This window comes from Thermobia domestica, chromosome 6 (assembly GCF_964235325.1).
Source record: "Thermobia domestica chromosome 6, izTheDome1.hap1.1, whole genome shotgun sequence".
In the NCBI taxonomy this organism is placed as follows: Eukaryota; Metazoa; Arthropoda; class Insecta; order Zygentoma; family Lepismatidae; genus Thermobia; species Thermobia domestica.
Genome location: NC_137459.1, coordinates 175,150,765 through 175,176,811, shown reverse-complemented (window position 1 = coordinate 175,176,811; position 26,047 = coordinate 175,150,765). Strand labels below are relative to the sequence as shown.

The following is a 26,047-nucleotide window of genomic DNA, read 5'->3' as shown; positions in this document are numbered from 1 at the left end:
ATACCCTCTACACCTATTGACAATTGATGAAATATGCACTTTTGGATTGTATATGCGTGGCTTCCTTTACGCTGATAATAAGCACCATCCACAGTTTTTGGAGTACGAAATATTGCCTATTGAAATTTCGTTTCTTCGCGATTTTGAACAGCCCTAGCTCTCAAACTATGCACTTTTCGCCAAGAGGTCCACATGAACTTTCTCTCTTATTTTGATGTGAGGAATCACCTCTTACAGTTTATCGGTACAGTTCATTAACACCCTGTGTATATATATATATATAAATAGATAGAGAGAGAGAAAGAGAGAGAGAGAGAGGGAACCGGTTGTTAAAAAATTAGAATAGCACCACTGGTTACATTACCATACAGAATACAAAGTTTTGAATTCATGAAAGTACTTCTTCTCAAGATATTTTTTACTTCTAAATAATGAACTAAATAAAAATAAATTATACACATAGTTAGCTTGAGTTTCTTGTAGGAATGATCCAAATTCCGAAACTTTTTCAAGTATAATGGATGGTCAACGCGCATCTTAGATTTTCTCAAGGGCATACCTACACTGAAACGAAAACTTATTCGGTTTAACATTCCAGAGAGATTCATGATGTTAAGAAAACCCATTAGTACGCACTGTAGCCTATAATATGAAATCATCAAAAGCCTCTTTATGATTACGGTTATCCAGTATTTCCTTTTCTTCGCAATCATTCGCCAACAATAAAGTGACTGAAGTTCTTCCACCACATCACTCAAAATGACTGATAACAGATACAAACAAGTACTTTCCTTTCTCCCTTCTCTGCTTTTCCTATCTCCCCTAGATGTCACGTTGTGTCTTGAAAGTTAAGTTTTATTTGTTATGTGTTTTCAGAATGTTTGTTTCAAACAATCAGGCACATACCAAGTGCCATTAATGTATACATATACGCTTTCTATATAAAGGTTATATCTAAAAAATCACCCTATTAATTATCTTACCTTTCCTCTTTCAGGCAACTCGTCAAGTGAATTATTTTGACAAGCAGTAATTACGTAACGAAGGTTTAGAGAATGCTCTAAAACATGTTTGTATGTTATAGTCTGTACATGTTCAACTTGTTGGCCTGCGACATAATTTACCTGAAAATAATTAAAACGTATATAATTTCAAATATTAGCATCTTCCTTCAATTTAGGCGTACACACACACACACAAAAAGTTCGCTTATTAGTATTTCTTATCTACATTATCTTGCTGCTACTACTACTATCGATTATTATTATGTGCTGGCTCTTGAGGAACATCACATCGATATATATAATTTTATCACTATGAGCTAAGAGGAATAGTTTCATACAGCTGTATATAAGAATTAATAAATTCAACAGAGAATATGCACAAATCATTCAATTGTGTTCGGGGCATCCAAAATTAATTATAGTCTATTGTAATTTTGTCTCACAAAATTACATTTAAGTGTTTATACGCCTACACAAAGTTGTACTATATCTAGAGTTCAAAAAGCGTTCGTTCATTTTTAGATTTTGAATTTTCTTTGAGGTATCATTTTGTATAGGTCAGTAAGCCTATTTCGCACTTTACAAAGATTCACGGTGAACGCTGTAGCACCATTATCTTTAAAGAGCTTTAACTTTTAACAATTTAAAAAAGGATATTAGTAGTGTAATAGGTTTAAATGTGGACGGGACATAAAATATTGTGCATTTTATTTTCTTTGAAATTATTTTTGTTGAAATCAGTATCTTCAGAAATAACTGAGCTACAGTTTTACCGCAAACCTTTGTACAATGCAAAATAAACTTACGCGTCTATACAAAATGGTCACTCAAAAGAAAAATTTCAATATCTAAAAAAATGAATGAATGATTGCTTTCAACTCTCTACATATACTACAATTTTGTGTATGAAGACTAAAAAATAAATTTTGTCAACAACCATCATGGGCTGATTTGATATGAATTTCTCTTCTTAGCTTGTACCGAGAAAATTTAAATTTTTCCGATATACCTTCCCACAAGAACCACTAATGATGCTGCTGCTGCTGCTGCTAATAATAATAATAATAATAATAATAATAATAATAATAATAATAAACAATAATAACTATTATCATCATTCTTACTGAACTAAACAGAATTAGAAAGTCTAAACAAAGTGATGACCCTCAAACAATACCGACATAAATGATTCAAAAAAAAAAAAAAAAAGTATCACATTGACAAAGTATCACTTAACCTGACTTAATACTGAATTTAAAATTAAGGGGATGGACTAACAATCGAAAACTGACCAAATTGAAAGTACAATGGGAAAACTTGCATGCAGTCAACTATATACTTTCGATTTCGATGACAGTTTCTTATGCATTGTGGGTACAACAATAAGGCATTGTTATAGAATAAAAACTCTGCTAGATGTACTCCAAATTACTTAATGTTAGTACTCTTTCACAGTAACCACATTACGTCTTCTCAACAAGGAATTCATGACAATTGCAAAAAACTTATTAACGACTACGAAACTCGTAACCTGAGGTAAACAATTAAAAAACATTGTTATAATGATGATGATGATAATTTTAAACATGTATTTTAGAAACGATCCGAAAAATGGATCAAAAGATTGCGATCTTGGCCAATAATTAGTGTTTGGATCAGGGGCCACAAAATTTTTGAACGGCACCTAAATCGAGTTTTCGTATTTTCTATAGAATAAGCACATCATACTGACTTAAGTGATAGTTTGGGGTTTGGCTACAATATGTATAGTTCTCAAAATACAAGGCGTATGAGAAAATTTTTGATTGAATGAAATACGTAGGCGTATCCATAAATTCCAGGACAGTGCTCATAACATGCAAACTGCTTACAGTTCACGAGTTTCCCGCTAGGATGTATTGCGGTGGTGTCTTGTTTGCCAGTGTGCCGAATAGCGTGGCTTGAAGTGAAAGTGTTTAAATGTTGCACGTATTTTCGTATGTGTGGTGCATTAGCAGTCTGCGATTTTTCTTATCTCGGTGGTATGGCGGAAGTTGAAGAACAAAGGGTGTGCATCAAATTCTGTGGGGCATTGGGTAAAACGGGAAGTGAAACTTATGAAATGTTGAAACATGCTTTTGGTGATTCGTGCATGAGCCGTAGCCAAACATTTGAGTGATTTGGACGTTTCAAGAAAGGCAGAACATCGACTGCTAATGATGATCGATCGGGTAGAACGTGCACGACAACAACTCCCTCAAAATTGAAACAAGTGAAAGCGGTTGTGAACAGGGATCGTCGACGTACCATACATGATATATGTGCAGAGGTTGGAATTGGGTATGGAACTTGTCAGCGAATTCTCACTGAACAGTTGAGCATGCATCACATTTCAGCAAAGTTCGTGCCCAGAATGTTGACTCACGATCAAAAAGGCTGTCGAGTACTGATCTGTGAGGAACTGAAGAAAGCTGTGAAAAACGATCCCACGCTCCTTGTCAACGTCATTACATGCGATGAGAGCATCGTTTATGCTTACGATCCAGAAACTAAACTACAGTCTTCTCAATGGAAGAGTCCTGGGACTCCAAGATCCAAAAAAGCACGCATGGAAAGAAGCAAATTGAAGACGATGCTCATTTGTTTCTTTGACCAAGAAGGGATCGTACACCGGAAATTTGTCCCACATGGAAGCACGGTCAATACAGATTTCTACTGTGATGTCCTAAGAAGGTTGCGTGAAAATATGCGTCGCAAAAGGCCACAGAAGTGGCATAACGGTAACTTCATTCTCCACCACGACAATGCGTTTGCACGCCGGTCCTTAAAGTGGCGCAGTTTTTGGCTAAGAACAACATGACAGTGGTTCCCCATACTCACCTGACCTGGACCCCTGTGACTTGACTTTTTTCTCCAAGCTGAAGCTTCGGATGAAAGGGTGGAGGTTCGACACAATTCCAGAAATTCAAAAATAATCGCAGCGGGTACTTGGCACTATTCCAAAAAAGGACTTCCGGAAATGTTTCCAAGCATGCAGAATCGCTGGGACCGCTGTATTATGCAAAAGGGAATACTTTGAAGGTGATGGAAGAATTTATCTTCAAAGGTAAGGTTTCATTTTGCTGATTCAGTCCTGGATTTTTTGGATACACCCTTGTATATCGGATTTTTTGGATCAGGGACCACAATTTTTTTGCACGCCCCCCCCCCCCCCTTTATTTAATAAGCACATTTTACTGATAGTTTGGGTTTGGCTACACTATATGTAGTTCTCAAGATGTAAGGCCTACAAGAAAATTTCTGCCTGAAATATATTGGATCTTTTGATCCAAAAATAGTGAATTGTTTCCAAGCGCCAAACACCTGCATGTGTGACTACTTCAAGCACCTATGCAATTATGAGGCTCTTGTGATAATAAAAAATACGGAAATTCAGATCTCAACACATTTACACATTCCATAATTCAATTAAAATAATATTTCAATCAAAAATTTTTTGTACGCCTTATATCTAGAGAACTACATATATCGTAGCCAAACACGAACTATCACTTAACTCAGTATGATGTCTTACTCCGTAAAAAATGTGAAAACTCGATTTAAGGGCCGTTCAAAAATTTTGTGGCCCCTGATCCAAAATCTAATTCTTGGCCAAGATCGCAACCTTTTGATCCATTTTTTAATTTATTTTTTTATAATTCTTAAAATTCTTATTATTACTATTAAATGATGCCGCATATGTAATCCCAAATAAGATTTTAAATTTCGCATTTTTACAAAGTACTGTTAAGATTTCAGGAAATCTTGCAACGCACTTCTGCTTGATGCATATCTGCAAGATTGTTCGTATAATGTTTAACTGGGATTAATATCTACAATTATAACTGAATGTTCGCTGAAAGTATTTTCCCACGAACACCTACCACTGAACTATTACACAACCTTCATTTATTACGACTGTTTACTTCGGTTTGGGGTAAACAATCACACATTACATCAGGTGTGCCAAAGCAAATGCTTTAAATCATGTATGTCAGTAGAGAACAGCATTAACCACTCAAAGGTTGTGACGTGTTGACACATCATGTGATCCGAAGCACAATGCGGTTTTACGTGTGAACGTCACGACGTAGCTCACAAGCCTCTTAACGGTTTTGTTGTCTCCTTTCAGTTTTTTTCTGGCGTTATTTTCTCACTTTTAAAATTGAAATGGATTGAAGAAGGCAGCGTAGATATTTAAATATCCACTGTGGGATTGCCAGAAGGCGGGAAAGCAACCACTTGAGTGGTTAGGAATTTTTTTAAAAATCTAACTTGATACTTTTTTTTTAATCGACAATGTAAAATCTATGAATTTTCCTGAAGCGTATTCAAGAAAATCTTGATTTCTAAATTATTTATTCATTTACTTCTTATGTTATACATAATAAAACCTACATAAAGTATGTGTATTTGGAAATTTTCTCACCAAGCATTTTCATTTGATATCCCACACAAAATGTTTGATTATGCGCTTTAATAACATGAGGTGTAGCGTTGGCCATACTGAACTTAATACGACGCTAAACTGGGTATTAATGAACTCCATGTCATAAATTTGAGAGGTAATTCTGCACATCAAAATATGAAAAAGTGTTTATATGAACACACGATAAACTGCACAGTTCCCGATAGAGGCCGCCAAAAACGGGAGAAAAGCAAATATACTCTATGGTTACTCAAGAGACTCTCCAAGTCTTTGAATAAATGATGAGTCGAAATAAGTATCGAGGGAAAGGAATATCATTAGGGAAACAGGAATTCGTTCTCGACAAGCGGATATTGAAATTGGATTCAACATGGTAGAGGGGTTTCAAGTGTTATGCGTGGTTGCGTAACCGAAGGGGAGAGCTGGCTATGTAGATATGCAACAAATCTAGTAGTTAGAGATAATTTATGGCCACGGGTACATTTGCAAGAATTGCTAGGTATCTGTGGTGTATATCAGTCGCAAGAGAAGGTATGATATCCCTACGAAACACACCTCTAAAGTTGCCTTTTTCCCGTTTTCGGCAGGCTCTCGCTCGCAAACAATTTAGCACATATGCTTATGGACATTTTTTTTTTCGTATTTTGATACCCATGATCACCTCCTGAATTTATGACATGGAGTTCATTAACATCATGTTATCGCCAGCCAATGTTACCGATATCTTATTCATCAAATTATTCTGTCATCCGATTTGGATTCTACCGTAAAGAAGAAGAAACATATATATATATATATATATATATATATATATATATATATATATATATATATATATATATATATAAAGCCACTCACCCACTCAACCCCCCCCCCAAAAAAAAAGAAAAAAAAACACAGACACGGAAAAAACATCCTCTTTTTCGCTTTGCTCCAGTCACGTAATGAGGACGAAACCTGTTAAGCTGTTTGCTTTATCTCTCTAACAAATAATTCTGCTTCATCAATTATACATTAATTTCAGTTAGTAACATTTAACTTACCGGTCTTGTCTTGGGTGGTGTAACAGCCACAACGTCCATGAAGAACACATCAATTGGGTCACCTGTCATTGAATGCTTTAGAACAGGGAAAGCTTCCTTCAAAAATTCAGATTCTTTGTCATATATATTTTTAAGCAGTTTCCTGTAACATGAAATTATGTCATGGTTACAATTTTTTCTAAGAATAAATAGTAAGAAAGCCGAAAACAGTTATGTGTCTTGCGAGAACATAAATACTAATGAGCAGGGCCCGGATCTTGTTGACCTAAAAATTTTTAAAAAGTGACCTATAACATGACACTAAAATTCCTGTAAAATGACCCTAAAAATCACAAAAACTGACCTTAAAACTTACGTTTTCTAAAACTTTTATTTCATTAAACATTGACATTTTTAATATCCATTGGATTTTTAATTAACATTTCTCACTCATATTCAAAAAGTTTTGTTTCAGTTAGTTGCAGTCCATTGATCATTTATTTCTATTGATCAGTCCATTGTACGGCATTGTAAGTATTGAAAGCGTCAATTCACTCCCGAGTTGAAACTAGGAAGCACTCTTAAACAATAAAACTTAGCAAGTTTAGACTACATGAAAATAATAGATAAAAACCTGTTTAAATTCCTTGTACGCCTTCTAATGCATTTTTAGTTATTCACGTGATCACATTCTTTGTGGTCAATAACCCAAAACTATGTGTTTGGCCACCTACCAACCCCCACCTTTCGTTTACCAGCTACGGTTTAGTTTTCATTAGCTTGTTAAGAATGCAGTTTTTCCACCCCAATAGTCAGGAAGTAAGAAAAGAGATTATTCGACTTCGTCTTTTCCACATCCGTAAACCGTGTTCATTTAAAGATTTCCTTATGTAGAAAAAAAGAATAAAAAGACCATAAGTGACCTAAAAGTTACCTTAAAATATTAAAAAATGACCTGAAATTTCAAAACAGCAAAAAGTGACCAAAAGTTGACCCTAAAAAACTATATTTTTAGAACCTACAGTTGATGGATAATGTTGTTATTTGAAATTGCCTTGTCCTATGCGTAACAGAAAAAAGTTGACTTGTCAACAAGATCCGGGCCCTGCTAATGAGTAAATGAAATGAAATCTTGGAGTTTTACGTCCCACGATTATGCAGGTTAGGCTAAAGGAGACGGTGATGATGAGAGATGAGTGAAATGGTGGAATGAAGAAAGTGGGAGGAAACGGGAGAACCCCGAGAAAACCCACGAGCACGGTGTTTGTCCACCACAAAGTTCACTTGGCGGGGGCTGGGATCGAACCCGGGACCCCAGGCACCAGAGGTGAACGCTCTACCACTGAGCCACCGCGCCCCCGACAAGAGTAATGAATGAAATGGTGGAATGAAGAAAGTGGGAGGAAACAGGAGAACCACGAGGAAACCCACGCACAAGGTGTTTGTCCACCACAAAGTTCACTTGGCGGGGGCTGGCATCGAACCCGGGACCTCAAGCACCAGAGATGAACGCTCTACCACTGAGCTACCGCGGCCACAAATACTAATAAGTATTTTCACAAAAGCTAATAATGATCAAAATTGCTCTAGTTCGGAATAACTAAAAATTTTGCATTGTTGAACAAAAATCTAAGTAAAATCCAACGTTTTCGAGAAGCGAGAAAAAGTTTTAGCGGTCTCAACATCGAACTCTTTTAAGCAAAATTATGCATACATAAAATTTACAGCCTCTTCCTACAATCAATTTATTTGAAATTTTTTACATGTGTGAGTGGCTGGCGGCAAAGAAATCACAGTTAAAGAGATACATCCAGTGAAAACATTTACACAACACTAAACAAAGTATATCATAATAGCTTTCGCTTAACACTCCATAAATATTTCTCCAATTAAGAAAGGAAAGAAGAAGGAAAACAAAGAAAAATATTAAATTCTGATAAAGACAGTAAAGAAGATCACGAAAAAAATCTCTCCATGAATGGGATATTGATATACACCGTTACTCATCAAAGATGTTAATGGATTGACCCCGTTAACGAACTCGGCCGAGATAATCGCTCTAGCTATATATTGCAGAAAACATAATTTAAAAGTTCTCTTAAAGTAGGATTAGGATTTAGGATTTTGGATTTCTGGGCTTTCGACATCTAAGGCCATTTAGCCCTTCACGATTTGAGGGATGACGTCCCTCGGCGAGCACACAATCCGGGGAAAGGGAAGGAATAAAGGATTGGGGAAGGAAGGAAGCGGCCTGGGACCTGTAAGTTAGGTACCACCCCGGCATTTCCCTGGTGTGAATGAGGAAAACCCAGGAAAACCTCATTCAGGGTGGCTGGCCTGAAAAAGCTGTTACACTTTTTCGACCGAGTGCCCCCACCGGGAATCGAACCCGGTTCTCTTAAAATAATTGGGTATGGGCTATACATATTCAATGTAAATTTTTGTGTATTAACTTATGACCCCGGACAACATGTACTCACAAATTCAGACCTCTACGTAAGTTGTTTCCTCTTCCCAAACATGTTATCAATGTCCAAAAAAGATTTTATGAACAAAACACCTAGAGTATGACGTCATTACTTAGTACTTTGACCCCCTTCTGCTCAAAAACCCAAAACGTGCTTTGTTGTGTGTTATGGTATACTAAAGGACTAACTATTCCCAAAATTTCAGATTTTTCTGCCCAGGCCCATTGGAAATATTGGATAGTGAAATATGCTAAATTGGCATAATTCCCCAAATTTACGATTTTTTTTCCAGGCCTTTGGGAGCAGCTACAGGTCTGTAAATTTTTGTGTATGAACTTATGTCCCAGAACTACATGCACACACAAATTCAAACCTCTACGTCAGTTGTTTCCTCTTTCCAAACATGTTTTCAATGTCCAAAAATGTTGCTACTGCAGACCCTCATTTCACCCCCTTCAAGTAGTTTTAGACAAAAATGTTAAGAGATCACTTTTAGCTCTGCATGACTTGGAGAGGTCCAGCAATTTTCAATTTGTTAGGACAAATGCATGCTGAGATATTCAAAACAAACGTCAACGCCTAAAATCGAAAAAGCGCAAAATGGCGCCAGCCCCTGTGTCGTCATGGGATGTTGCAAAAAATAATTAATTGTGGTTTTGAAGTACCCTGATATAGGATAAACATTCATGAAAACATTAGATTTTTTGGAGATGGTCGAACGGCACATGCTTGATCACTTAGAATGGGTTGACTCAGAAGTAATCGAGTAAGATAAGAATGGTTGGTAGGAAGATTAATTTCCCTTGATCGGTAAGCCAGTGTTGAGGAAGCGTTAGAAAATGACAAGGTATATTCTAATTCATCACTTGGAAAAGTTATTTCTTCCTGTGTGCATGAATATGAATCTCCAGGTAGTTGTGTCATTATTAGTGCGAGAGTTTGGGACGTGCGACAATAATCCCTGTTCAGAAGATCAGAAATGTAGTTACTAGTAAATATTGATACAGTCGTCGAAGAATATCAAACGTTAAAGATAGATGATAGCTTGTCAGACGAGGAAGAGACAGTGACCGTGATAAGAGTAGTCACAGTGACCCCCGGGAAGAAACTGGTGTAACGGACGCGTCAATGCATGCTCGAAGATATAATGATTCCGACCACAGTAGTAGTTTGTCCTACGCTCCACCCCACCTAATAAGGAGCCTACAAAATATGCGAAGCCAACAGTTAGAAAATATGTTACTACTGGATGGAGACAGAAAAACCTTTAGGTGAAAGAAGAAAATTGTCCTCTTTGTATTCACGCTACTAGTTTCTGCCCCTTCGTAACTTTGAACGAAACAGAAACAAAGAGAATGTGAGAAAAATAAACGAAGAAGTATTACAACGTTTTAAAAGAATGCGGGCCATGAATGGAGTAGTTCATGATCGAACAAAATATGGGCGATGCATATAAAAAGGACATTGATCCCATGGGCACGGGCACTCTTCAATTCAAAGCATCTTGGTCGTGGACAAGAAGAAAATTAAAAGCGTAACAATATTGTGTCACACAAAATTACTCATTCCGTGTCCAAAATAACCGAAGATGAGCAAGAGTTACATCAACTGCAGCAAAGTTTGTTGGTGAAACAAAGTCTATGATTGTAAAAGAAAACCTTAATTTAAGCCAAGTTTTTAACAGATCAAAATACATTCGACAAAGAAATGCAATCAGGAAGGATACTGGCAAATAAAGATGTCAAATGAGTGTATTGTAGCATAGGATCAACTACACCAGTTACCCACTTGTATATGATAATGCCCATTATATCAATGGATGGGAAATTGTCGTCGCCATTATTTCTTATATTCGCTGAGCCTACGGGTAAATTCTCTGCAAAGATGCCTGACATCCTTTGATATCAAGGTACTTGCTAGAAAATCAGCGAATATGATCAAGGATGATTTGAAGTTTTTCTTCAGGAAGTATTTTGGCCACATGTGAACGATAATTCCATATTGCTGTTGGTTGATTCGTGATCTTGTAACAAAAATGATAAACTGATGCATCCCATTGTTCCGGATAATATTGAGTTTCACAAGAAACAGATACCCCCTAAATGCACTGGACGTATTCAACCTCTCCACGTTGGATTCTTTCTCATGTACACTTATATCCAAAATTATTGTCGCATGTCTATAAATATGTTGTTGTAGGAATATAATTTGATACAGAATTCGTCCAGTATTTCTTGTAATGTTAGTATGTGTGTAACCGACAAAGACATGTATGTGGCGAACTTCATGTCAAAAGAGCAGTATATAAGAACAATAAAACGAAAATAAAACTTTCTTGTCCATTTAGCAAGATTCTGTTTTACTCATTCTAATTGTCGTATTATGATTCTTTTTTTCCTATGAAATTTACCACAAACATACATTTCCCGATTATACACATAGCATCAGTATTAAAAGTACCCTGCAAAATCATTATCAAATTATATTCTTACAAGAAGACAGTTATATATATGCGACAATCATTTTGGACATGAGTGTACAAAAGTACGTGAGGTTTATCACGAATTGAGGGGTTTCATGTACGGCATGATGACAACTTCATCCATCTCCAAGCGTTTACGCACTTCCGGTTTAGTGCTCCCCGGTTTACCAATTTCATTAAACATGCTTTCCGCATGGCTAGATATCTTGAAGAGCACCCGAGACAATTCCAGACTCCAATGTACTTTTGTTTTTATTAAGAAAATAATCGGATTGTCAGCAGTATCAGTGTGATAATCAATGTTTCGTCAGGTGTGGACATTGTGAACAGCTCTTGTATTTTCATCATATTCTTATAAATATTCTTCACATCAACTGTCCTTCATAGATTGGTATGTACCTTTATCAGTACACTTGCTTATGTGATGATATATGTTATTTTCTTTAAGAAGAACCACGTCGTAACTGTACCTGTAATCCCCAGCCCTCCTTTGTGTCGGGTGTTTTAACGTGACAATAACTATTCATCTTTAACACTGCAATGTTACCAGCTCTTTGCATGCGCAAATGCTCTTTGTAATCTTTTTCTAAATGTGCATTATGTGCCAAAATTATTCCCTCAGTTTATTCCGAAGTTTGTTCAAATATCCCCTCAGGATCTTCTTGCATGTTATTTCTCAACTCAGAGTCACTACACAGTGGTTAAACACCAATGAATTCCTGGTAAAATTTCAGTGCTATTTCATATGACACACCTTCCACTTTCCTTTTACACTGTCAATCCGAATTCAAGATGGCCTGTGGTTCCTTAGCTTTCTGTGTTGTTGGGCCCTACCGTCGGCCATATTTCTTCCGGCTCTCCTGATTTTCCATGTTGCCCTCAGCCGCTATAAATTTGTATATGTGAACAGTTTCACACCCGCTTTCATGTCTTATACATGTCGTTCGAGTACTTGCGTGCCCCATTCGGACCCTTCCCTGATCAGCACTTATCAATTGCGGATATACATTCAAACTTATAAAAAATTCAACTTCTATTCCGAATTTCCTTACCACCTAATACTCCATTCCATAAAGAAAGTTATGTATCTTGCTTATCACATTCTCACTATTTCACATGAAAATGAAAATATTTTCGTGATCCGCTCCAAAATTATGCACCGAAGACCATATAAAGTTTACAAACTAATAACAAGCTCTGGTACCCTGAAATATACCGATCATATACCAAACAAATGCTTCTAGAGCCTTGATGTACAACTACTCGACACCAGTCTGACTTTCACATATCAAAACAAAAGTAACACAAAAAGAAATAAATTGTTGAGATTCTTCCAACTTCATTTATACCCTTGAATATCTTTTGTAGTTTGTACTCTTCCTCCCTACAATACTTTAATTGACCAACCTGACCTATGAAATTTTATTCAACTTCATTTTTTCCAATTTCGACCTGGCATCATTGTAGCATGATCCTGACATCAATATAGCACCGCTCTGACGTAATAATAGTTCTTTATCCTCCATAATTATTTTATCTCTACTTCTTCCTCTCCCAATATGAAGCGAACTATTCTCTAATAGATAGATATTTTTCTTATGTCCGCCGAAAGACTCACTTTGAACTATATATTTTTTATTTATTTATGTCTGAACTTCTATCTAAAATGTACTGGGAAGCAATTTACAAATTATACAACTAAAAATAAAAGTTTTGGGGGATCGTTGACAATATATTGCCTCTAAACTTTCTAAGATTAATAGTAGAGAAAATGGATTATGCATGCAACTGTCACTTCTTTGGTCCGTAAAGAAAGCCCTGAAAAATAAGCATCTCACTTCCGATCCAGGTTCATAATAGTGTGAAAGATTGGTTAAATCAGCGTCCACTGGAAGTGTGTAGAGAAACTTGTTCAGAGTTGAGTTAGTTGTCTGAAACGTGAGAATGTTTACCAGTAGACTCTCGAACTCTCATCAGTATGCTGTCGTTATAACAGTGTAAGTTTCTGAACACTATTCTGTTTTGATTGAACACCTGACACCCTTTACTCACCAACTCATCGTAAGAGTTTCATCTTCCATAATACACATTTTTTACTTTATAGACAATTAAACTATCAGATGACTGAACGATATCACAGAAGCATTGCGTGTGCTTCAGTTTTTGCTACAAAATTTAGTTTCTTCTTATTTCTTTGCCTCTCTATCTGATGAACAGTTACCCAAACATGTGCAGTCTACTTCAGCTAAAATGTTTTGTTATTGTACTTTTATCTTTTAATATTATAGAGAATATCAGATTTGTTACCTTACTTCTGAAGGCACCATGAAAGTATTCACTTGCTTTGTCTTCTCTACAACCCTCTCTTGTTCACTGAAAAAATAAATGGTAAAGTCGAATTTAGAAACTGAAAAATACAAATTAAATATGAACAATGAAGCGTGGTGTAATTAACATGGTGCCTACAATTACATAACTATTTCATATTATTATCTTTTTTCTTTTAATAAAGTTTACAGGATGTTCTACGATATCAGAAGAAACAAGTACCAGTTTAACGTGGACATCACGTGAAGTAGTTTGGTTTGTTCGGCGTGATATTTTTTCAATACTGAAACCGGAAATGGTAGTAGATTTATGCGGGCATGGTTGATTTCTAACATTTCCGATTTAAATAGAGGGTTAAGAGAGAAGATGGTGTCTATTGTTAAAAGGGCAAATTGATTACAGGAAAGCCCATATTGCTAGATATTACCGTTTTTACTCTGCAGTGACCAATGTTAAACAGTGAGTGGCTGATTTCTGCCATTTCTGGTTTAAATATGGAGTTAAGAAGAAAGATGGCGCCTGTTCTTAGAACGCTAAATCGAGTGTAAACAACGATTCTCGCTATCTCTTGCCGTTTTCGCTCTATGTAGATCAATATTGAAACACAAGGTTGCAGTAAATTTCTGTCATTTCCGGTTTTTGCAGAGAGTTGACGATGGACATGAAATATATTCTTGGAATGCTAAATCGATTGCAGTAAACCGCTTCTCCCTATCTATTACCACTTTTGATCTACAGTGATCAACGCTAAAACCGGAAATCCTTGGTTTCTACCACTTCCAGTTAGAATATCATCTCCATCAACGAATTCGATTTCTAAGTTGACTCTCGACAAAGTTCATCCTGATCTATCAAGTAGTTCTCGAGATTGTTTGCCTCCCAACACACAGACGGAGCAAATATATAAATGAGTTTTGGTAAACACAATTTCTTTGGGTTAAAAGATTTCTCTCCGTTTTATATTATATATATATAAACTAGCATATATTACCCGCTTAGCTGGGCTGAAATGAAACTTTAAATTCACAACTCCGTATCTCATGTGTGTAGTACCCGTGAAATATGCTGTTTTCGTTGCTCAACTTGAATTGAAGAAGCATCAGAAGTTTCATTGTTTCTCTCATCGACCCCGAAAACTATGGATTAAACAGTAATATCGGTCATTTTTGATCATTTTTAAATTTCTCTTCCCCTCCCTTTTCCCTACGTTGTATCGTCAAAGTGAATAGCCTAAAGTAATCCCTGCCCCTAAACTCATGTATGTTGAAAATTTGATTGAGATCGGTTTGGTGGTTCAAGAGTGATGAAGTCACAAAGACAGTCATTTTAATTTTAACTTTTTTTTTTCATATATCTCCCCCTCTCCTAGGTCGGCTCGTCAAAGTGAAACGATAAAAAAACACCCAAGGCCCGACCCTCATATATGTTGAAAATTTGATCGAGATTGCTTTATGGTTCAAAAGTTATTAGGTTTTATTAGTTTTTATTTATACGCCCCCCTCCCCTAGGATCTACCGTTAAAATGAAATTACAAAAATGTTTTCAGATCCGAACTTCTTGTCTCTTGAAAATTTGATTGAAATCGGTCTGATAGTTGAAGAGTTATTAAGTTACAAAAATAGTCACTTTCAGTCTTATATAAATTGATTTTTATATATCTCCCCCTTCTTCTCCTCCCCTACGTTGGTCCATCAAACTTAAATCACAAAAACGATCTGACCCTGATCTATGTTGAAAATTTGATCAAGATTGGTCGAATGACTCAGGAGTTATTAAGTTCTATTTATTTTTCTGTACCCCCTCCCCCGGCCCTCAGCTATATCATCAAAGTGAATAGCCTAAAACCAGCCCAGCCTCGAACCTCATCCATGTTTCAAATTTGATCGAGATCGGTCTGGCGGTTCAGGAGATTTAGCGTCCCAAACATAGTGATTTTCAACTTTATATATCTAGATAAGTAAAATTAACAGGAGAAATGATGTAATAAATCATGATTTGGAGTTCTTAGGTGATGTTTAGGTGTGAAAGTTTGGCAGTAAAGTTATGTAGAAGATATATGTAGAAGTGGGTACTATTTGCAAGACGCGGAAGGTTTCGATGATTCAGCAGCATGGTAGTTGTACAGGATGTCGAATCTGTGTGTTGAATGTGATATTTCCGCGTTGAGTTATACAGGATTTTATAAGAATAATGAAGACAATCTACAAAATTTTTAGCAGAACCACGGATTACTGAATCTTGATAATTCAAGCTTCTATGAGAACCGGGTCTAGTCACTGTTCTAGTCTAACTAAAGTCTTACCGGGTAACCTAACCTAACTTAGTCTACCCCACCCTAACCTAATAATTTTTAATGTTTTAACTGCTCTTTTGTAGTTTTCAAACTGGAGGGACACCTCTAAACTTAAGTCATTCCTTTAAAATAAAATAAAAAATAAATAAATAAAATAAAATAGACAAAGATGCATTACAGCAATCCATCATAAATTCAGTTGCAGTGTTTCATGGGGTGACAAAGGAGACGGAATTGGCGTGTCGTTTGACAAAAACAGATTACAAGAAACCGAAACCGAAAACTGGAGTGTCGGTCGGGAATAGAAAATAACTGACAAAGTGCAAATATGTGTTACGAATTAAAATGACATCTACAAAGGTTTAATTTTGTCCAGTATACTACAAGAATGGGAAAACTTACAAGGATGAACACAGAGTTAAATTTTGTGAAAACAAAATTTTCTGTAAAATATTCGGCTCTAAAGAAAACGGATAACTGGATATATAGAGATTATTAACGCGGAACTCTAGAATATGTACGCATCAGTAAATAATCTGTGGGTAGGTAAATCGTAGAATGTGTTCCTGTTACGAGATTCCTTCCAACAGAATACAAGTAATACAAGTATTTATTAACCTTGCTTGCCTTTTTCCACTGAATATTTATCTTCGAAACACAAGCATTAATGTTATCACAAATGGTTTAAACTTTAATGTATTTAGTGTCAGATATGAACTGCTTCTTATGTAAAGCAGCACTCTTTTGTAACATGATTTTTTTATTTGGAATCGCATTGTAATGTCAACGCTCTAACACTGAATAATTCGACAATGCTAATATTAGCACAATAAAGCAGTTCTTTGATTGACTGTAGTTATCAAAGCAATATAAACGAACTCGATTATTTTCACAAAGTATAATCTTAACTATATATAAAACTACATGAGCTGACATAAATTATTGAGCACTTCCTGTAGGGTTACAATGATTAAATTTGGCATGATTGTAGATTTCCGGAACTAACCGACAGGAAAATTGCCAAAAGCGAATATTTTTAATTTTTAGGGGGTCTAAAGAGGGGATGAAGAATTTCCTCATGTTATTTAAATGGGCTTTTTTGGACATATAATCTCATATTTTAGGTACTTAGAATTGGAATAAAAACATGAAATTCGGTATGCTTGTACGTTTTCGTTAGTACTACCTAAGTAAATCAGAAAAAATAAAAAATTGCAACTTTAGAGCGGTTTTGTAGGGAAGTGAAATATCTTTCCCATGTTATTTATATGGAACACCTTTTACACCCACAAATTATTGAGCACATCCTGTAGGGCTACGATCATTAAATTTGACATGATTGTAGGTTTTCGGGACAAACCCACAGGAAAATTCCCAAAAGTCTATATTTTTAATTTTTAGAGGGTCTAAAGACGGGATGAAGAATTTCCCCATGTTATTTATTAAATGGGCCGTTTTTTGGACCTATAATCTCATGTTTTAGATACTTAGAATTGGAATAAAAATTTGAAATGTGGTATGCTTGTACGTTTTTGTTAGCGTTACCTAAGTGAATCATCAGAAATGAAAATTTCCAATCGTAGAGTAGTTTTATGGGGAACTGAATTTTTTTTTTTTCATGTTATTTATATGGGACGTCTTCCACACCCCAAAATGTTTAGGTACTTCCGTCAGGATTAGAATGATGAAATTTGGCATGATTGTAGCCTTTCGGGACTAACCCACTGGAAAAGTACCAAAAGTGAATATTTTTTTCATGTTTTAGGGGTCTAAAGGGGAATGAAAACATCCCAATGCTATTTAAATGGGCGGTTTCTTGGGATACAAAATCTTATCTTTTAGATAGTTGGAAATAGGAAAAGAAACGATAGAATTGTGGGTTCAAGAGGTGGGAGGCCGTAGGCGGAGCAAAGACAGTGTGTACGACCGAAACACCCGGATAGGCAAATTCAAGAAATATGAGGATTACGTTCACGAATTAAATGTTGATTCAAAGGCCGATAGATATGAAATTCGAGGCAGTAGGCTGATCAAACTCGGGGGGTCTGGGGGCGGAACCCCCAGCTAGCCAAAGGCTAGTTTTCATGTAAAAGGACGATGTACCTATACTGCTCTTTAGCGAATTTTCTAGTCACTATTATCAATGAAGCAGTTACTGTCCCTCATACTGAAATTGAACATGAGAGCCAACGAAATTCTTAATAAAATGCTTAAAATCCGATGCCACAATTTTTATTTTATTACATTATAATGTATGTATTGTTATCACTGAAATTAAATAGGAAATCGTTTCTACTAAAATATCCGAGTTTGCTCTGTTTTGATGTAAGAAAAGTAGGTACGATGATGTATTATCAAGGCCTCGAAATCTACTTTTATAAAATGGAGTCTCCTAAAAATCCACTACGAACGATCTGCAAAGGTTTAATCTTTGGATAATGGATACTCGATGTTAAATGATCAAATGACCACGTGTTAAGATTTATGAGCCTAATACGTAATTCCATGCTTTCAGTTTGTGTAAGAAACATAAAATTCTTTGGGTTGAATGTTCCACATGCATATAACTATCTTGGAGCTAGAGATATTAATTAAACTTCAGCATATTGATTTGAATCACATCCGATTTTAGAGTTGAGTTGAGTTTAACGTCCCGTTCAGCAGCGAGGCTATATGAGACGTGGACCTACTGATTAACGGGAATCCGATCCATATGAGCTCCTATCGGGAATCGAACCTGGGTCTTTCACGCCAAAGACGCGTACGCTAACCACTTAACCACAGGGGAGCTCACATCCGATCTTTGGTAAGACATGCATGGTCAATATGCTTTAAATAACACACTCGGTGATGACAAACACAAACAATAAATGTGTACAGCAAATAGTGTTACACATGTATATGTGGCACACATTACATGAAGTCAGACATTTCCAACTCGATAATCTGTGACTTCATAGTTGCCTGCCCCCACGGAGCACCGTCGTGGCTAAACGGTTAGAGTACGCGCCTTTGTCGTGGGAGTCTCGGGTTCAATTCCCGGCGAGAGTTCATGTGGTTCGGAACCCACGTTAATCAGTAGGTCCCGTCTCATATAGCCTCGCTGCTGAAAGGGACGTTAAACTCAAAATCAACACGAAGAGGAAAGGAGCACTTGATGAAGGCAACGATGACAAACAGATCGGTGGCTGAGTAAATGGTTTTGCTCTTACATCACTTGTGGCTCCATTACTACTTTCATACTACAAATTCTTCAATATTTTATTATCCAGCCTCGTTCCCTACCAACTTTTGCTCTAATCTACTGCTCTCAGTCGCTGCTCCAAGCATAAAAGCGTGCTTCAACCTCCTAAATCTGCCAGTTGGAAAATGAATGTTCTAAATTAATCCAGAACATAAAACTTATACACTGTCGTAACATTTAAAAAAATAATAATTCGCATGACATTAGCAAAACAAACAACTTAAATGCAATGATAACATAGAAAGGTTACTTAGAAGTCATTTTTATTTGCACTGGTAAACCGCAATTAAATCTGCACAGACGTCAACAGGATCAGTGCTGGATCACAATTTCTGAAGGTTCTTGCCGAATGTAGGAGGCGTGCTGTTAATTCTAAATCTGGCAACTCTGAAACTAAGTAGCATAGCTACACTAGCATCGAAGAACCAGAACCTGAAGTATCTGTTTGAATTGACATGTTTTAAAAAGTATCTACATGTAGGGCAGGCCCATGGAAGAAGTTTTTTCAATTCTATAATCCCTTTTATTCCTCCAAAAGCAGACGATGAAACTATGCGGGTTTGAAACAATTCGTTATACAATTATATATATATATATATATATATATATATATATATATATGAAGTACAATTTCCTGTAATAATCACGTCCCTTTCACTTTTATATGAATATCTAAAGTTAATTACTTCCGTATAACTTGAGAGAAATATCTACAGTTGATGATTGCTTACTATGTAATGTTACGGTATCTGAATTATAGAAAAAAGAAAAAAAAAAGTTGTGTGAAGCAGATGTGGGAGTTCCATGTTCAACTAGCATAAGTGTTTATTCTGGTAAGCATGGAACTTCTGAAGTGTAAACTTCGCATGACTGATTGGTCTGTACCGTTAGATAAAGAAATATCCTTTATCTCTATTAAAATACTTCTTATAAGTCAAAGCATCAAACCACCAATTCGAATATGATGCTTTTGAATGAAAGTGGGTACTCATTTTCTTTTTTACAGCTCCCTCGTGGCTATATGGTTAGCGTACGTGTTTCTGACGCGGGAAACCTGAGTTCGATTCCCGGCGGGAGCTCAAGTGGTTCGGATCCCACGCTAGAACTCTAGGTGCAGGCCCGTATTTATATATTGTACGCCCCTGTGCTCTCAATAATTTGCCGCCCCCGCACAAAATTTGCCGCCCTCCACCCCGAAAACGACCAATATTATTGCTGAATTCATAGTTTTTGGGGTCGCTGAGATGAAAAGTGACAGTTTTACTCCGATTCGACTTCAAGGTCATACTCCACTCCCCAGAGAGAGGGCGAGATTTTAAAAGTAATCGAAAACGACAGATATTAGTTTTGAATTCATGGTTTTCGAGATTGCTGAGTTTAACGGTATCAGTTTTCGCGATGTTCAAGTTCATCCTCACCCCTTTGGGTAGGAGTGGGAGAAGATGGCTTTTTAAAAATAATCAGATAAGTTAGGTAATTAGTAACTACTATAATTAGAGCGAATTAAACACATTAACATATTTTCTCGCGCTTGCGCAGGACTCTCCGGGTTCCTAGTTTTAAATATTACTTTATTGTGAATCCGTAAAAAAAAATATCCTGAGGGCCGCGGTGGCTGTTTTAGAGCGTTCACCTTTGGTGCATAGGGTCCTTGGTTCGATCCCAGCTCGCGCCAATTGTGCTTTGTTGTGGACAAACACCGTGTATGCGGGTTTTCTCGGGGTTCTCCCGTTTCCTCCCACTTTCTACATTCCATCATTTCATTCATCATCATCACCATCTCCTGTATCCCTCCTTCAACCGTGGGATGTAAACTTAAAGAGTTTATTTCATTTAATTTAAAAAATACAAAATTTTGCCGCCCCATAAATTCTGCCACCCTATGCTCGAGCACAGAATAGCACTTACCTAAATACGGGCCTGTGTAGGTGTACGTTCTATATAAACTCGCTGCTGAAAGGAGTTATAAGATAAAACCAATCCATCTGCTTTTCTTTCTAATCTGTTACTATACTTTAAAGTATCCATTCTTGAGTCTGACCTTCATATCTACAAATTGCAGGCTCAAAATTCATTATATTTTTCCATAGTTGCTTGTGTATGCAATATTTCTGAGTCGTAAATTAAGAAATTGTTGCTATTACAAAACCAGCCTAATCTTAAAATTTCAGACTAAAATTCTTATATCATCCAAGTTCTACAAAACACTTAGGCTTTATATATTAGAAATCAATATACTTGAAAATGTACGTACATCAAAATTATTAGCTTGCTAACACTATGTTTTACTATGTTTGTAAATTTTACTAAACTGTCTGGTATCGTAAAAAAAAAAAAAAAAAAAAAAAAAAAAAAAAAAAAAAAAAAAAAAAAAAGTTAGCAAGCTCCCAATACTGTTGGTGATCTGAAAAATACACAGCATATTCTGTTAACATAGAATATTACATAGCAGACAGATACAAAAAGAAGAAATTAACAAATACTTACCCTGAAAATTTACTTGCTGTCTGTACTTTTCTAACCGATTCTAATATTCTATTCTGAAATAAAGTTATCTTCTTTAATGGCTCTTTACATTCTTGACAATTCCTCTCCTGTATGTGTTTGCTGAGAGCTGCATTTACTAAGTCTTTTTTCATGGACTCTACATTCTTCGAATAAAAGTCTTCCTTCCACGTGCCGCGAGATTCCGCTAGATTATATAATACAAGGAGGTAATAATAACACGTAACAATTGATAAATCATCGTAGTACAAGAAATCAAGCACAAAACTGTAGCAGCAATAGGTGTGTACATAAGTAAATAAATAAATAAATAAACATAGAGGAAATAATCTCACAGATTGGTTATAAATCTATAGCACACAAAGCTTCAGAAAAAAAAGACTAGTTTAAAAAACAAAACTGACGTTCAAGGACACCAACATAAATGTGTAAAAAAAATAACGGAAAGGAATATATGGTTTAGAAAAACATTTCAAGAAAATCACTAGAACTATCTTTTTAGTCTTACTTAGGCCTGTTGTATTAGGTAATAAGACCTCTTATCGTCCTGCTAAACGGCGGTTGAATTGTTTCAAGAATATTCTAAACAACCGAAACATGTTTCACATAACAATTACAAGGTGAAAAAGGACAGTGTTCATTTGTCAACCTTGACTGTACTTATTTAGCTTCTTTTAGCATCACGTATGAGTGTATTACAGACTCATAAGGGAGTCTCGTATGTTACTTTCTAATTTTGCTCAAGAATGAGGCTGTGGACATGTAACTCACTGGATTTCCTGTACGGAGTCTTTAAAAACATATATGTGTGCGTATTGCTCTCAAGCGTTGCGTCGACCCATATGTAGTAAAGGAATTCATCCTTTTGTTCCTGGACATGCCTATAATGGCGCTACTACTTACTGAAAAATGCTGCTGTTGTGATTAATAAATATCAATGACAGAAGTGGATGTTATGAAAAATTATTTTGAAAGCAATGTTTGCTAAGTATTTCTGTTAATAATAACTCATAAATATCTAGTGTTGCAAACAATTTCTCTTCTCTGCCACGTGAGTGATTGTGCAGAAATTCATTGCTCGCGGAGGAATATTAGTGATGCAATCATCCTAGTCAGTTGCGCGCCAGCTTCAACAATGGATGGCCAAGAAGTTACATTGATGAATAGTATTATATAGTTTTTCGGTGCATTACAAGCGAAACTCATACAAAATTCAACAACATGGCACCTGCAATTGCTCTTCAATAATGCAAGAACCGAATTTTATGTGCAAAATTTTGGTATATATGTATGAATATTAATGATACTTCCCTCTTCTGGTTACCACAATGGACAGAAAGAAACGCAAGGGATTATACTCCGAAGGAAGTGAACAAAATAATGTCACAGTGCATAAATATTTTATATTCACAGTGAAGCAGAAATGACGGTGTTATGAAATAAAAATTTTAACTTCTTTTGAAGCTTCAACAGTGCATGCTTCTATGAAAGAATAATTAATCGTGCCATTTCGTACTCCGTATCTGCGCCGTTGATTTTACCGTACGTGCCGAGACTGATATAAAAATGGGCTTCTTTTTTAAGTTAAAAGAACTCATTAATCTCGTATTTCTGCACAGTAAATTTGAAGTTATATATAAAATAAAATTACATAATCAGAAATGGTCTTGATCATTTCATGCTGAAATAGAACTTTGAATGTGTGTTAGCTATAGCATGTTAAGTTTGTTTTGTTGGTTTTCTTGTCTGGTATGTCTGTCTTCATGTAACAGCATGTGATAATAATACATGCCAACGTACTCATCACAGATGATCAGGGGTGGTGGTGGTGCAAAGATCCTTATCACTGAACGAAACCGAAGCAGCGTTTGATTCCTGATGGTATTAAGTGCTATGGTTTCTAGAGGCTGTTGCGTGAGACACGCTGTATAGGTCTTATCTCTGATGAATAAAGGTTTGTTATATTTGGCTATATGAGTAAAACAATATCCATATGAATATGTGAATTGAATCTATAATTTTCTCACATTCATGAATCAGGACCAGTAACGTGAAGGAATCGAATCCTACTGTTGAAATATAACGCTCGCAGAATATTCTATATGAAACTTGAACCTAAGACACTTATAGTTTTGGTACCGCAAACAAGTATTTGAACCCACAAATTTTAACTGCCTGTACAGAAAGCGAAGGGTACATATTATAAATTTGGCAGTCCAAATAGGAACCGAACCACTGACTATTACAAATTTGGCTTCCCAAACAGACATGAGTAAATCTGCACCCATAATATTATAAATTTAGCGCTACAAACAGGAACCGAATCAAATTAATGTTATATACAGACATGAATACTTCCATTTCTTTACATCTAGTCTCAGCTTTTCTGAATAGTCAACAAGAAAGACTATCTGAAGTCGAAATTATTGAAAAGAAAGAAAAAATGACATTTACTTTCAAGAAATGTTTTTCAATTTAAGAATTATAAACAGAATGAAGGTTTCGATATGTGCAATCTACTAAGGCGAAAAAACTGTTACCATGCGTAAACACTACAAAAATGGCATTAAAAAAGTCAAAAGATCATACAAGTAAGGTTGACTACGAAAACAAAAAGTTAAAGGAAAATTAGATAGTATTCCATTTGTTTCTACAAGCAAAGGCGCAGGAGACCTGGGTTCATTCCTGGGGAAGGTACAAGTGCTTCAGATCTCAAAGTTAAGCTGCAGTCCCATGTCTCATTTAGTCTAGGTGTTGAACGCAATTATACTTTGTACTAAAAAGAATTTGTAAAGGGCTGAGTTGAAGGCTTCCGTGCTCCATTAAAAAATACTGAAAATAATTTAACAGGATACAAAAGGTACTATGTGGCCACGATAATATTTTTCTTCAAGGTGTATGAACATGAAGCAATCCACGAATAAAAAAAAAATCACACTGGCATGGCCAAAAGAAATACACTCACTACAATTAAAGAATGCGTAGTGTTTCTAAATCTAATAAGAGCATGATACCAGCATTACTTACATTCCAAAAGCATTCTAAAGAAAATACTGAAAGGTAAAAGTTATAACTGTAATTCTGATACTAAAGTCAAATATATATATATAAAGGGCCGGATTCAGGATTTTCTGACGGGAATATACCAATTATTACGAATACATTTGCATTAAATATATATTTTTTTAGAACTGCATTTAAGCCTCTGTAGTGTGAATGAGGGATTGCCCTGGAAATGCTGTTCAAGGTTGTGTGTTGCAGCTCTGGAAGTTACACGTCATCCATTTAAAGCCACTGTAAGACAATTCTATAGAAATTGCATAATGAACAAAGCAACTTCGACACCCGAAGGCAGTCTGCAACGTGTATCAGTGTCAGAAGTGTGCTGTTGGATTTTGGCTGCTTGGTGGTCAATATCGGAAGAACTTGTCATGAAAAGTTCAGAAAAACTAGAATTTTCAATATTCTTGATGGGACTGGAGATAACCTTCTTTGTGATAGTGACTCTGAGTAGCATTCTGTATTGTCTAGCGAGGGTGAAGAATCAGACGCTGATGATGCTGAGATGGTGGGAAGTGATTGTGTTTGAATTTGGGTGTGTATAAACAAGCTGACACAATTTGGCTAACCAAATTGCTTTTTTTTTTTTTCTTCTTTCTTTTTCAAGAAAGGTACTGTATATAAACATTTCGTATATATTATATATACCGTACAACAAAGATACGTATTCCTGTTAATAAAACTATTAAGTGTACAAGGGCTTTTTGTGCCAGTGTAAAGTGTTACCGGTATCCAATGAAGGTGGCAATTTTTGCAAACAATGTAAGTTTTTCTGCTATTTCTTCTTAAGTCTTTGATGGTTTACGAAAGTAACTGCAATAACTTATAATGGTACTAATTTCAACCCAGAAGATACGTGTACATGTCATTTTGAAATTGACAATTTATTACCTGAGAGAAAAAATCTCGACTATAGGCCGTACCGTGATTTTTCAAGCCAAAATTTAGGGAAAAAAGTGCGACTTATATTCGCGCAAATACGATATATATATTACACAAATCCCTTACACACTAAGAACCAAATTCCTTCCTTTAGTTGCTTTTTAATGATTTTTATTTCTTTCTTTCTTGACAATGAAATGCGAAGCATTTTAATACCCGGGATATTTCTACACAGTGAAGGCTAAAGATCTTGTAAATTCTTAAAGAGTTTTTCGCAACAATAATTGTTTTCGCTACACATCAAAAATAGGC

The 26,047-nt window shown here is 35.9% G+C and overlaps 1 protein-coding gene across 4 annotated transcripts in view; it reads right to left on the bottom strand.

Annotated features, from left to right (window-relative positions):
* The window catches only part of LOC145688339 (DNA-directed RNA polymerase I subunit RPA1-like), a 475,886-nt gene that overhangs the window by 412,679 nt on the left and 37,160 nt on the right, over positions 1–26,047 (bottom strand). For all 4 annotated transcript variants that reach the window (XM_081762462.1, XM_081762461.1, XM_081762464.1 and 1 more), the window contains exons 5-8: positions 21,776–21,980; positions 13,731–13,796; positions 6,495–6,636; positions 984–1,124 (exon numbers count right to left, since the gene is read on the bottom strand). In XM_081762462.1, coding sequence (XP_081618588.1) covers positions 984–1,124; positions 6,495–6,636; positions 13,731–13,796; positions 21,776–21,980 — 554 coding nt within the window. The remainder of the gene's footprint in view (positions 1–983; positions 1,125–6,494; positions 6,637–13,730; positions 13,797–21,775; positions 21,981–26,047) is intronic.